The 13,162-nt window shown below is 41.6% G+C and overlaps 1 protein-coding gene across 1 annotated transcript; it reads right to left on the bottom strand.

Moving 5' to 3' along the window:
• Positions 1-1,074: 1,074 nt before the first annotated feature.
• Positions 1,075-1,710, bottom strand: LOC136065412 (uncharacterized). Its single transcript, XM_065768562.1, has one exon. It carries the CDS (start codon positions 1,708-1,710, stop codon positions 1,075-1,077), a length of 636 nt encoding a protein of 211 aa, XP_065624634.1.
• Positions 1,711-13,162: the final 11,452 nt, after the last annotated feature.

Here is a 13,162-nt window from a genome sequence, read left to right as displayed (position 1 = left end):
CTACTGGGGCTAGACGCATGATGGGGTGGCCGAGATAGATACTCCTTCAGCTGCTTAAATGCTAAATCACATTCTCGGTCCATTCATATCCTTTCCATTGTGGAGCAATAAGAAGAAAAGCCTGCACCTATCCGCCGATCTGGATATGAATCTGTTTAAGGCGGCAGTCATCCCGGTCAGTCTCTGGACCTCCTTGGGATTCCGAGGTGGCTGCAAGTAGCAATGGCTCTAATCTGGTCAGGGTTGACTTCAATTCCCCTATGAGTTACCATGTAACCCAGGAATTTACCTGAACTTACCCCAAATGAGCATTTGGATGCGTTCAGTCGCAATTTATGCCTCCTTAATATCTCAAAAATGTGGTTAAGGTCCGCCACGTGCTCGGCCACTACCTTACTCTTCACGACCATATCATCAATGTAAATCTCAATGTTTCTACCCAGCTGCTGCTCAAACATTTTCGTCATCATTCTCTGGTAGGTAGACCCGCGTTCTTCAAACCGAAGGGCATTACCTTATAATGGTAATTTCCAGTGGGAGTAAGAAAAGCAGTCTTCTCCTGGTCGTCCAACGCGAGTGGGATCTGATGGTAGCCTTGAAAGGCATCCAAAAAACTCATCCGAGGATGACCCACTGTAGCATCCACCAACTGATCTATACGGGGCATAGGAAAAGGATCTTCGGGCACGCTCTGTTAAGATCTGTAAAATCAACACACACGCCACTTTCCACTTTTCTTTTTCACTACGACTGTATTGGCTAGCCACTGAGGATAAAATACCTCCTTGATTGCCCCAGCCTGCTTCAACTTAGTCACCTCATCTTTAATAGCTTCGACATGTACCTTGGACGACGCCGAGGTGGTTGTTTCTTTGGAATACATGAGGGGTTGACATTAAGATGATGACAGATGAACTCCGGATCCACCCCTGGGGCCTCATAGGCACTCCATGCAAACACGTCAACGTTCTTTCTAAGAACCTCGATCAACTGCTCTTTCTCTAACAGGGGCAGCTGGCCCCAACCTGAAAATACTTCTCTGGATCATCACCAACATTCACCCTTTCCAAATCTTCACACTTCATCTCCTCTGGGGACGCGCCAAACTGGGCTCCCTGAACCTTGATTGCTATAATCACTCTCGGCTACAGCCGAAGTACTTGTCTCTGGCCGATGTTGAATGGCCATTATCATACACTGCCTAGCCATATTCTGGTTTCCCAAAATCTCTGAAACCTCGCCCCCGAGGGATACTTCACCTTCTGATGAAGAGTGGAAGAAACGGCCCCAAAGCATGCAACCATGGTCTTCCCAAAATCGCGTATACGGAGAAAAGGCATCCACCACAATAAAATCCACCTCCACCATATCTGACCCAGTCTGCACGGGTAATCTAACCATCCCCAACGGGGTGACCGATTTGCCTTCGAAGCCCACCAGTGGGGAACTATATGTTGTCAGGTCTTCGGGTTTCAAATTCAGCCCCTTGAACAAATCAGGGTACATTACCTCGGCGGCACTTCCATCATCAACCATCACTCTCTTAACGTCATACCCTCCGATCCTAATCGTAACCACCAAAGCATCATCATGCGGTTGTATGGTTCCTCTCTTATCCTCTTCTGAGAAGCCTAAACACCACCGAGGCCCCGATCTGGCCCTCTTCGGCCTTGAGTTGGAGTCCTCCTTCGAGCACTGAGATACAGACATTACCCTGGAAGGGCAAGACCCAGTCCTCCCGGGGCAGCGAATATGACGTTTATCGTACCCAAAGGAGGTCCCCTTGAGGCGTCTCCCTGAAACGCCGAGCCTACGTGGCCTCCTCGGTCGCCGGACTGATACAGAAGTTGGGTCAACTTTCCCTCCTGCACTAATTGCTCTAAGTGATCCCACAGGTTGTTACAATCTTCGGTGATATGTCCGTGGTCCTGATGGTATTGACAGTAAAGATTCCGATTACGCTTCGCAGGATTCCCCGCCATCTTGTTGGGCCACCTAAAGAACGGCTCGTTCTTTATCTTCTCCAGAACCCGCTGTACTGGTTCTCGAACACGGCACTAACCACCTGGGAGTTGGCAGCCCTGACTGCCCCCAAGTCCCTCCTAGGTCGGTTGTTGTTGTACCGGTCCGGCCTGAAATCCCTCCTCTCTTGAGTTACCCTTTAGACTTCCCTCTGCCTTGCATCTATCTTCCTCTACTCTCCTATATTTATCTATCCGATCCATAAGCTGACGTACACTAGTAACAGGCTTGCCATCAGGGACTTCCTCAGACCATGCTCAGTTGGAAGACCTTCCTCAAAGTATTCATAGCCACGTCATTGTGAGCCCCATCCACCTCGTTGAACATCTCCCTGTATCTATCTGAGTAGCTTTTAGGGTTTCCCCTTCTCGCATAGACATGGATAGTAGCGACCCCAAGGGTGAACAACCCTTCTACAGGTAATAAAGCGAGCGCCAAAGGCCTGAGTGAGCTTCTCAAAAGAGTCAATAGTATTAGTTCTCAAGCCATTAAACCATCTCATTGCCACCGGGCCCAGGCTAGACGGGAAAACCTTACACATCAAGGCTTCATCCCTGGCATGAATAGCCATTCTCTGGCTGTAGTGACTAACATGTTCCACTGGTCTGTTCGACCATTATAAATGGTGAACACAGGCTGGTGGAATCGTCGAGGGAGACTAGCGTCTTCAATATGTCATGTGAAAGGCGACTTAGAGACCTGATTCAAAGCCTTGTTCAAGGCATCATTTCCCTGACCCTGGCGAGTCGGACTTTTACTTCTTCGCCTACGTGGTGTTCTTCCTCGCACGAAAAAGACTCACTGGGGGGAGTACTCGACCTCTGCCTGTAACTGGTGTCATCCGACTCCTCAGAAGAGTGCTTAGAGTTATAAGTCTTACGCCTTCATCGTTCATATCGCAACTCCCTCTTCAACTTGTTGATCTCATGCTGCAAATTTCCTCCACTCTTTACAGGGGAAACATGGCCTTTCCCCGGGAGCGACTTCTATCTGTATGGGTTGTACGGGTACTTCCCTCATGATCCTCCCCTTGTTCGTGGCCAACCAACGGTCCCCGTGCTGAGAGCCCCTAGACTCTGCTTGTTGTTGATTAGCATCTGCCTGTTGCGGGCCGCCAACGGTTGCTGCGGTACTCCCTCTTCCATCGTGAGTATCACATCTGCCCTTCCTTCTTAACAGATCAAATTCTCCCCACAGACGGCGCCAATTGTAGGGACCCAATTTGGATTGACCCTGAATATGAATGGGTTTTCAGCCCAACCCGCCCAAACAATAAATTTTTGAGTATGGGTCCAAGAACTAGTACTTTTTTCAGGAAGGGTTCTACTCATCAATCAATAAGGGATACTTTCGGTTCGCTCTCTGAGGAAAATTATCCTGGCTCTCTTTCAATTGGTCTCTCTCTTTCTCTTTCTTTTCCTCTTTTTCTTTTTCCTTTTTTTTTCTCCCCTCCTCTTGTTTTCTTCATTCCTATGTTATATACTCGTTTTCCCCCTGTTTCCATCGTACACGTGTAGTTCTTATCCTGGGAGCTCCTTTCTGTCCCATCCATACCTACCGGAACCTTCAGCTTAGTGGCCATAAAGCTGCTTAGTTACTGTTCAGGTATCACCTCCACATTAATGCGGCCAGACTGTTAGCTGGAAAGCATTTAATGTGGAGGTGATGGCCTCAAAAGATATTTGCTACCTTCCCCGACGCCTCCTAAGCTATATCCAATTTCCAGTTCAGATACAACTTGGTGGGGTCTTTCCGCTAACATGAAGGTTACCTTGACGTCGGACTTTGGTGTCCTCGGACGTGTGTTATGCCGCTGTATATAATATCTACTCATTTCTTTCATACCACCCATTTGATAAGAATAAAACTTTTTAGGCTGTCCTCGGATTACTACGTGTTCTCGGACTGGGCCTTTGGGCCCCGAGCCTATTTCTGAGGATTACTATACCTTTTTAACTAACAGGCCCCACAACATCAAAGTGCAAGTCCCGGCTAAAAAAACCTCAAAAAAAGAGTCCAAAATGGACTAAAACTCAAACGTGGGTCCAACACCCAAGAGGGCCATTTGGCACTCTTGGAGTGTCGATTGGCACAAATGCGAGCCACAGCCCAAGGGCTCCTAGATTAAGATAAATTTTATCCTTTTCGATCTTTTAGAGATAAGGACGCATCCCAATTTGTATTCTGATCATTCAACTAATTTTTCAAAGCATCCTAGCCTTTATAAATAGAGAATACCTTTCAAAATTCAGCACACTTTTTCACACTTTCTAACCCCTCTCTTACTGGCTCTTCTTTTCTTTCTTTTCTCTCTTATGTTAAAGACATTATGGAGGCTCTTACCTTAGGAATTTCTTTTCTATAAGTGAAATATTTTAGGCTTCAAAGAGTTGAATAAATTCTTTTAAATCCTAAAATATCCTTTCACTAAGAAGAGCACGCTCATGCAAGAGGTAGTCTATTTCTTTCCTTTTCTTGTCTTTTCTATTAATTTTGTTTGATGATGTATCAATAGGTTTAAGATGTTTTATTATTTTTTATTCTAGATATAATTGCCATGTTTTTTTTGAAATTTTTTTTCTTTAAATATGCTCTTAGATGATTTGTTGTTATGATTTCTCTCTTAAATCTCAAAATCTACTAATTATCAAAGATCTCTTTAAACCAAAAACTGATCTGAATTTTTCAGATCTAATTTTTTTAACACACAAAACTGATTTGTATTTTCATTAAATACAGGTCTGATTTTTTTAAACACGTGAAAACTAATCTGTATTTTCATTAAATACAGATCTGATTTTTTTTAACTCCAAAAACTTATATTTTTTTTTTCATTAAATGCAAATATGATTTTTTTTTTTTAACTCCAAAAACTGATCTGTATTTTCATTAAATATAGATCTGATTTTTTTTAAGAAAAATTTTTCTTTGATACAATTGCAAGATTTTGAAATTTAAAAGAAATTAAAGTTAGGTTGAAGTTTTGTATATGTGATGCACGTAAAATAAATTTATCTAATGTGCATGAATCCTCTTCCAAAAAGTTTTTTTTTTTTTTTTAATTTTATGTCCAACAACAGATTTGATTTTTTTTACATATAAACCAAAAAATCTTTTTTTTTTTTTTTTTATTGTTCAAAACATATCTGATTTTTCTTGATAAAATCATTTTTTTTAACATCACGCAAAAACAGATCTGACATTTTTTAACAAAAATATTGTTCTTTTCTTTACATAAAAACAGATCTGGTTTCTTTACAAATCTAAATTTTTTATCTACATAAAAACAGATTTGATTTTTCTTTACAAATCCTAATTTTTTTAATTCACAAAATAGATCTGAATTTTTATAAAAAAGAGGATACATTCATAAAACAAATTTATTTAAGTTAGTGTCTGTCATGTATATGCAATATATCATTCACATCTTGCAAAAAGGGTATATAGGTCATTAGAGTCTAGAAGATCAGACTCTGTCTGGGCAAAATAGGTGCCTAACACCTTCTCATTCTGTATCCTAACTCCCGAACTTAGGATTTTTGGATAGGTAGATATGTGCTTTGTCTTTCTTTTTATTTTTGGTAGATTGTAACTAGGACAAAAGTTTTTTATTCTTTTGCATAGATTGTAACTAGGACTCAAAACCTTGTAAGGTTCAATTTATCAAGATTGTATTTATTTTTATTCAATCAATGACTCCACGCCACGTACCCAAAAAAAGAGGTGTCTTTCAAAGCACCCAAATCTCTTTTTTGAGAGCACCCCAAATTTTTGCAGTCTCTCACACGGTCTAAAGGCTAAAGTCATTTGAGTCGTATCATCCTTAGTCCTATTAGGATATTTTTTACACCGAATTTCCAAATGAGTTTTAAGTTAGTAATGCCAAAAGTTTTTGACCTAGCAACATAAGTTTGGCCACAATACTTACATTCGGCTCTCTTACCTTCAAATAAGATGAAGTGCCCATGTATATGATGTTTGGTTAGTTTTTTTTGTACCTTCTATGGGAGGGAGATTTGAGGTAGGAGCATAAGTATTTGTTGCCGCCGTTTGAGGAGCCTCATTCGTGGGAGTGGGTGCTGCAGGAACCTCATTTTGTGCCGCATTGAGTTTCAAATGTCATCTATAAATATAAATATATTTAAAAATAAAAATAAAAATAAAAAACTCAAATATTAGTATTGATGTAACTCCCTAAAGGAAAATAACACTAATGAGTAAAAAACAATATTAACAGCAATAGAGAGAAGGTTAGATAGAGACAAACCTACAAAGCGAGAGAGAGAGAGAGAGAGAGAGAGAGAGAGAGGGAGAGAGAGAGAGTTAGCAAAAGAAAGGAATTGCAAAGAAAGAAAGAGACCTGTGAGTTGAGACAAAGCAAAAACATTTAAAAATCAATAAAAGAAAACTAAGAAATCAACAAAGAAAAAACTAAACACCAATCCACCACAGAGAGAGAGAGAGAGAGAGAGAGAGAGAGGAGAGAGAGAGAAAGAGAGAGACCTACGTACCTGTACCTCACACTGGAAGAAAGAACCACCGCCGAAAGACAAAACCATTGCTAAGGTGGTGACAATAGCTAATGGCAATGGTGACTCACTAGAGGGAGAGAGGGCTAGTGCTCAAGTAGGAGTTGAGTGGGAGTACTAGTGGCAGAGAAAGAGAGAGTGTAGATCTTATTCTAAGAGCATTAGCATTAGCTATTCCAAAAGAATTCTATTTTTACACATCAAAAAGTTACTTTTCTATTTTAACATACCATTTTACAATTCACTTACTTCAGATATTCTACAATTCCATACAACACATTAAAATAATATATACCATACATTAAAATATCCTTAAAATTTTCATACAATACCCAAAAAAAAAAAAAAAAAAAAAAAACCTACACTACCACCTACAACACACCACCACCACTACCCACAACCCATCCCACCAAATCGAAACCCTATCACGCCCATCACCACACCCAAAATCAATAAACTACCATAGTAACCAAAACCCAAAATCATCCCAACCACCACCCATTGCCGATCAACCCACAACCACCACAACCCATCAAAATCAAACAACCAAAAAAAAAAAAAAAACCACCACCACCACAACCATTGCAGTAATCATTGCCACAAGCCAGAACCTCCAATTAAGAGAGATCCGAAGCTCTCAATGACATGGCTAAGGAAAAAGATGGTGAGATCGATGCTTAGCTAAGGAAGAGGATGAAACCAACTTGTGGTTGCGGAAGTGGTTGAGATTGGTGATAAGATTGGAGGCATGGCTAGGATCGGCAAAAGAGAATGAAGAGACGAAGAAACTTAGAGAGGTTGAGATTGAGAGGAAGTCTAAGAAGCACACTGGGAGAGAAGGAGAATATAGGTTGAGGAGAGAGGAAGTTTGCAAAGCGACATTCCTTAGTACCAATCAACCTATTTTTCCTTGAATAATGTTGTTAAATTAATGCATGGTGTGACACATAGATAACCAAAAAAAAAAACCTTAATTTTCCATTGGTATCATATCTATCAAAACAAGAGAGTGCTGATTACGTTCTTAATTTCCGATTTGACAGTTGTCTCACATATATAACATAAAAGCCTTAATTAATGTTAACTTGAGAGGTTTAGGACCAAAGTAGAGTCCAAATCTTCTATACCATTTTTTGTATACCACTCTATATTCCACCAATCACTACTTGTCATGTGTATGATTGCTTTCCATTTTAAACTTAAGTAATTGTATAAGGAAAGTAAAATGAACACATGACAAGTAGTAATTGGCAGAACATAGAGTGGTACAGAAAATTTGGACTCAAATGTGCATACATGAGTTTGAACCTTGATTACGTAGTGCATGACATTGTCGTCTAGCAAATATAGGTTTTTTTTTTTTTCTTTTTTAAACTTAATAATACTGTTTTGTAAAATATATGAGAAAATAGTTTCATTCCAAATAGTTCCTAAAGCCCCATGATATCCATAAAATCCTATAAGAATAATTTGGTCTTTTGTGTTCAAAACACTACAAGGATTATTGTTTTATTAATACCTGAATATGATTGGTTGATCCATGATTGTATCTGATGATGCCGAAAAATCACCAGTGAGCCACACAATTCTCACACGCTCGAAATAACACCTGCACAACAAAAAGAGAAGACCTAACAAAGGGCACCGGTGTGGTGCCGGCCAAATACACTCTGAAAGTCAAGTTAGAACTTTTCTCACAACTCTAAAGTGTTAGAGCGGGGGTAAATTATGCGTACCTTGGTTTGTGAAGGTATTGGGGCTTTTGTAGTAGTAGAGGGTTGACATCTCTTCCTTGGTTTAGAAGTATTTTCCTTATAGGAATCCTTATAAGCGTATATTGTAGAATCGTTTCCTTGTAGGAAACTAACACTGAGTGTGGGGCACAAGACATTTCCTTATACACACATGCGTGGTGGCCAAGTCAAGATTATGTCAGAACCGTGTATCTCCTTCAGCTTAGTGGCGTCAGCTTTCCATCCTCCCCAAGTTGTCCTTGTCAGCTTAAAGCTGTAGACTTCCTACTGTTGTCGCTTGTTGATGGACACAAATAAAGCCGATGGGTTTGTTTGGAACTTCGCTCTATGCCTTCCCATTAGTGAGGGTATACTTTCAATTTTACCCTTATCAGCTGCCCTAGTTAGATTTTATTATTAATTTTCTTTTGCTCAGGAGAGAGAGAATCATTTATGGGTTATTGCCTCGAGCAGCCTTTATTTAATGATTGGACACATGGCGCAACTCCATTGGCTCCACTTCTGGACAAGGGCGTCGCTTCGTCTTCTGTGCATATCCTCCCTTATATATACCTAGCCTTCCCCCTCATTTTCTTCTACTTTGCTGTTGTTGATTGCCAAATTGAACCCATCACTTTAAGAGCTTTGCCCATGCCATCTTGCTTTAGCCAAGACCGCCCTCTTTCAAGAGTTCGTCAGTTTTACTTGGTAGGTCACCTTTGCCTTTACTGCTTCATCTTTTCTTTTATTTTAGTTGTTCTGTGAAACTTTTTTTTTTAGAGGCCGTCAACTTAGGTTCTTAGAATACCTCCATCGCTTGTAGGTAGTCAAATGTCTAGAGAGGTAACGAGTGAACAGTTGTCAATCTACGAAGGAGCGAGCTACGACGAGGTCTTCCCATCAGGTCATAAGCCCGAGGAGGGCTTCTCCTGGTCGTCAAAGAGGGAAACGTCAGCCCAACCTTCTGGTGAGGAAATGGAAAGTTATGGAGAAGATGAGGTAGTAAGTGAGGGCGAAGGTATGGATGACGAGGAGGAAAAGGAAGAGAGTGACGGGGATGAAAATGTTGTCAGTGAGGAGGAAAGGAGAGAGAGAGAGAGAGAGAGAGATGGGGATGAAAATGACGGCAATAAGGAGGACTTAGAGAGTACTTCAAGAAGCCCAGGGGATGACCGTCCGTTCATTCTCCCCAAAGAATGGTCGGTCAATGACTTCCTGCTAACAATGTCGGACAAAGTTTTCAATTCCCTACATAACCGTTATATTTGGACAACATCCCAATCCGTCTCCCTGGAAAGTCTGAGAGGTGTTATATAGGGAAGACTGCGGACGTTGGCATGTACGACGCCATGTTTACAACAAGATTAGGACTGCCTCTGACAGTACTTCACCGTTAGTTGGCCAATTTTTTGGGGTTTTTCGTCAGCCAAATCGCCCCCAACACATGGCGAATTTTTATTGGGGCAGAGTTTTTGTGGGGTTGCCTAAGTGGAGGGAACCGTTAGTTAACTCTTGACAAGTTCTTCTAGTGCTACCACCCCCAACAAATTGTCTTGTCCAAGGGAATATATCACTTCTCTGCAAGGAAGAATGAGCTAAAACTAGTGTCCAATATGCCCGATTCCAATAGAAATTGGAAGGGCAGGTACTACTTTGTTAAAGAGACGAACTGGGTGTGTCGTCAGGAAGAGTGGGAGATGATGCCCCATGGTTTTGACAACACTTGGGCCTGTGTTAAAGATTCAGGTTAGTCCCATTAGGTTAACCCCGTCTGCTTCTTTCAGTTTATTTGTTAAGTTTCTAACATCGTCTGCTTTTCCCTTCCATTACAGCTAGTGTTCGTTCACATATCACAAGTGAGCAAGAAGACTTTATTCACCGAGTAACAAAAATCCCGTTGGACAAGCGGAAGTGTCGGGATCTCATTACACTCAACACTTTTCACGCTTATTGTGGGGGTCTTGAGCCAACATCAGAAGTCCGTCGTCTTAACGCTTACTCCCATCATCATAAGTTACACATTTTAACTTTTTTATATTTTCCCGTCAGCTTATCTAACACTGTCGCTTGCCTTAATACTCCTTATTTGCCTTTTTGTAGAGATGGAGGCAACTAGGTTGAGGGCACAGATAAAGGCTACTACTGCCCGCAAAAAAAAGGAGGGGAAGGCCAAGGAAAAGGAGGGGGCATCCTCATCAGCCCCTAAGGCCGTCAGTAAAGGGGCACCGAAAAGGAAGCTGACGGGAAGGACGACTACCCGTCCAAAAAGGTACCCCCAACTCCTGGGGAGGTTCCCCCTAAGAAGACATCGCCTCCCAAACACAGGGCAGGCAAAAGACTGATGTCGACATTCGGCCTTGTCATCCGGGAAACAGACCGTCGTCTTCTTACACACAAGGACTACGCCGTTGAAATGATGAAGTCCATCATTAGGGATAAGGATGTAGACCCTTGTGCTAAGCAAGGGACGGAGGAACCAGGGTCGTCAGGACTCTTTGACCTTGCCCGGGTACGTCCCTTCCTCACTTCTCTTAACCTATTCATTTTTTATGCTTAAACGCTTACGAAAGCCCTGTTCTATAAGCGATGGTTCATATGAAGGCGTTGCAAGATAGAGGTGTCGCCAAGGAAGGGGTGATCACTTGCCTACACAAGCGCATCAAGAACATGACCGATGGGCGGTGAAAGAGGCCCTCTGAACCCTTAACTAAGAGGTGAAAGAGTTGAATAAGAAGCTGGAGGAAGAGGGTTGTCAGAAGAAAAAGGAGCAGGACACTAAGGAGACGGCTGAAAAAGAGTTGGCAATCCTTTTGGGTCAAGTGGAGACGGCCAAGGGTGACACTGTGAAGGAATTCAGGGCGTCACAAGCATTCATTGAATCCTGCACCGAATACTATGGTGACGAGTTTGAGGATTACCTTAAACAGGTCAAATCCCTCTACCCTCACCTAGATTTGTCTAAAGTCTCTATGGATGACCCTGTGCCATCAACACCTGCAGGCGACACCACCCTTGACGAGAATGATGGCCTCTCTGAGTCTGAGGTGAACCCAGAAGATGTGGGTTTCGTTCTTGCTCAGCCTGCTGCTGTGGATAAGCTCATCGTTCTTCTGACCCCGTCGGCCAATACTTTGGATGCTAGGGATCCTCCAACTCAAGAAGCTCAAGGCCTTCCTTCCAAGGGCGACGAGATCCCATAAGACCCCCTAGCCCCTTAAACTTTGCATTCTTTTCTTTGTAAAGTTTATCTAATTTCTGGACAATGTTTTATGCCCATTTTTTTTTTAGGCTTCATTTGTAAAATGTCATCTTATTTATGGTATTTTATATATCCATTGCTTTCAACATGTTTGCGATACTCTTTATCTATATGCTCATTTCTCTGCTTGTATGATATGTTTTCATAAGTTAGAGACGAACTTGTTTGCGTTACACGATAGGCTCGTCCACCTAAGGATGTCTACTTTGTAGACTTGCTTTCGTTTCTTGGCTTTTTACTGAGCCCGTCAGCTTAGCTAGATCTGTCCACTCGTTATGGGTCTGTCCCTTGTCTTGTGGTCTTTGTAATCATAATTTATTCTCCTAAAAGAACTTTGCCCATTTTATGGACTGATAAATTCGTCTACCTTATAACCTCGTCCATTTTCATGGACTTGTCTAATTTATGGATTGGCTAACAAACTTGTCCACTTTTATGGACTTGTCTAATTATTAAACTCATCCACCTTATTAAGTAATGGCAATTTTATGAAGCCATAAACTTCAATGACCTTGTTTACTTTATTAAGTACTGGACTCGTCCACTTTGTGAACCAATGAACCCATCCACTTTATGGACTTAATAAACTTGTCCACTTGGTGGACTTGATAATATTTCATCCTTCTGGGATGAAGTCATCCACTTTATGGACTTTAATAAATTCATCCACTTTATGGACAATAATAATAAGCTCGTCCACTTTGTGGACTTGATAATATTTCATCCTTCTGGGATGAAGTCATCCATTTTATGGACTTTAATAAATTTGTCCACTTTATGGACAATAATAGTAAGCTCATCCACTTTATGGACTTGATAATATTTCATCCTTCTGGGATAAAGTCATCCACTTTATGGACAATTTTCTATAGACGAACACCTTAGCCATGTCTAAATAGACTCCTCTTATTATGATAAATCATGCATTCATAGAAAAAGTAGTTCTTTAAAAGAAGAAGACCTGACCTTTGGGCTCTAAAAGAGTTATTGTAGCGAAACTAAAGTAAATAGAAAAACTAAGAAGTATAGCTAAAATTAACTAAGGTAAACTAGAAATAAAGGGGTGCTGCTTTGCATGCCATCCTCTCTACTGGTAGTACTTCCATAAGTGCTCGGCTTTCCATGGATGGTGTAATTTCTGTCCGTCCAGCGTCTCCAGATGCTAGGTTCCTTTCCTCTACCATGACGTGATTCATTAGGGTCTTTCCCAGTTAAGGCAGAGCTTCCCCTGGGCAGGGTCTCTAGCGGCGTCCATGACCTCCCTTAGAACAAGACCTCCAATCTGAAAATCTCTGTGTCAAACCTGGGAATTGTAGTGCTTGGCCATGCAGTCCTGGTACTGTGCGAGTCTTTGTTCAGCCGTCGCCCTGACTTCGTCAACTAGATCGAGCTGTAAACATATAGCCTCGTCATTCTTTCATTCATCATGATTGTCCACCCTGTAGCTTGTGAGTCCGACCTCAACTGGAATGACTGCTTCACTTCTGTATGTTAGTCGAAATGGTGTCTCTCTTATAGGAGTCCTTTCTGTTGTCTTGTACACCCATAGTATGCTTGGCAGCTCTTTAGGCCATATACCCTTTGCCCCCTCAAGCCGAGTCTTGATAATTTTGAGCAAG

The sequence above is a fragment of the Quercus suber genome, unplaced genomic scaffold (genome assembly GCF_002906115.3).
Source record: "Quercus suber isolate HL8 unplaced genomic scaffold, Cork oak 2.0 scaffold_961, whole genome shotgun sequence".
Taxonomy (NCBI): Eukaryota; Viridiplantae; Streptophyta; class Magnoliopsida; order Fagales; family Fagaceae; genus Quercus; species Quercus suber.
Note: the sequence above shows the minus strand (reverse complement) of the source record. Positions and strands in the feature narration are given on the sequence as shown.

What these genes read in the sequence shown, in the direction of transcription:
- LOC136065412 (XM_065768562.1), bottom strand. Translation starts at nt 1,710, where the DNA reads ATGTCTGTATCTCAGTGCTCGAAGGAGGACTCCAACTCAAGGCCGAAG.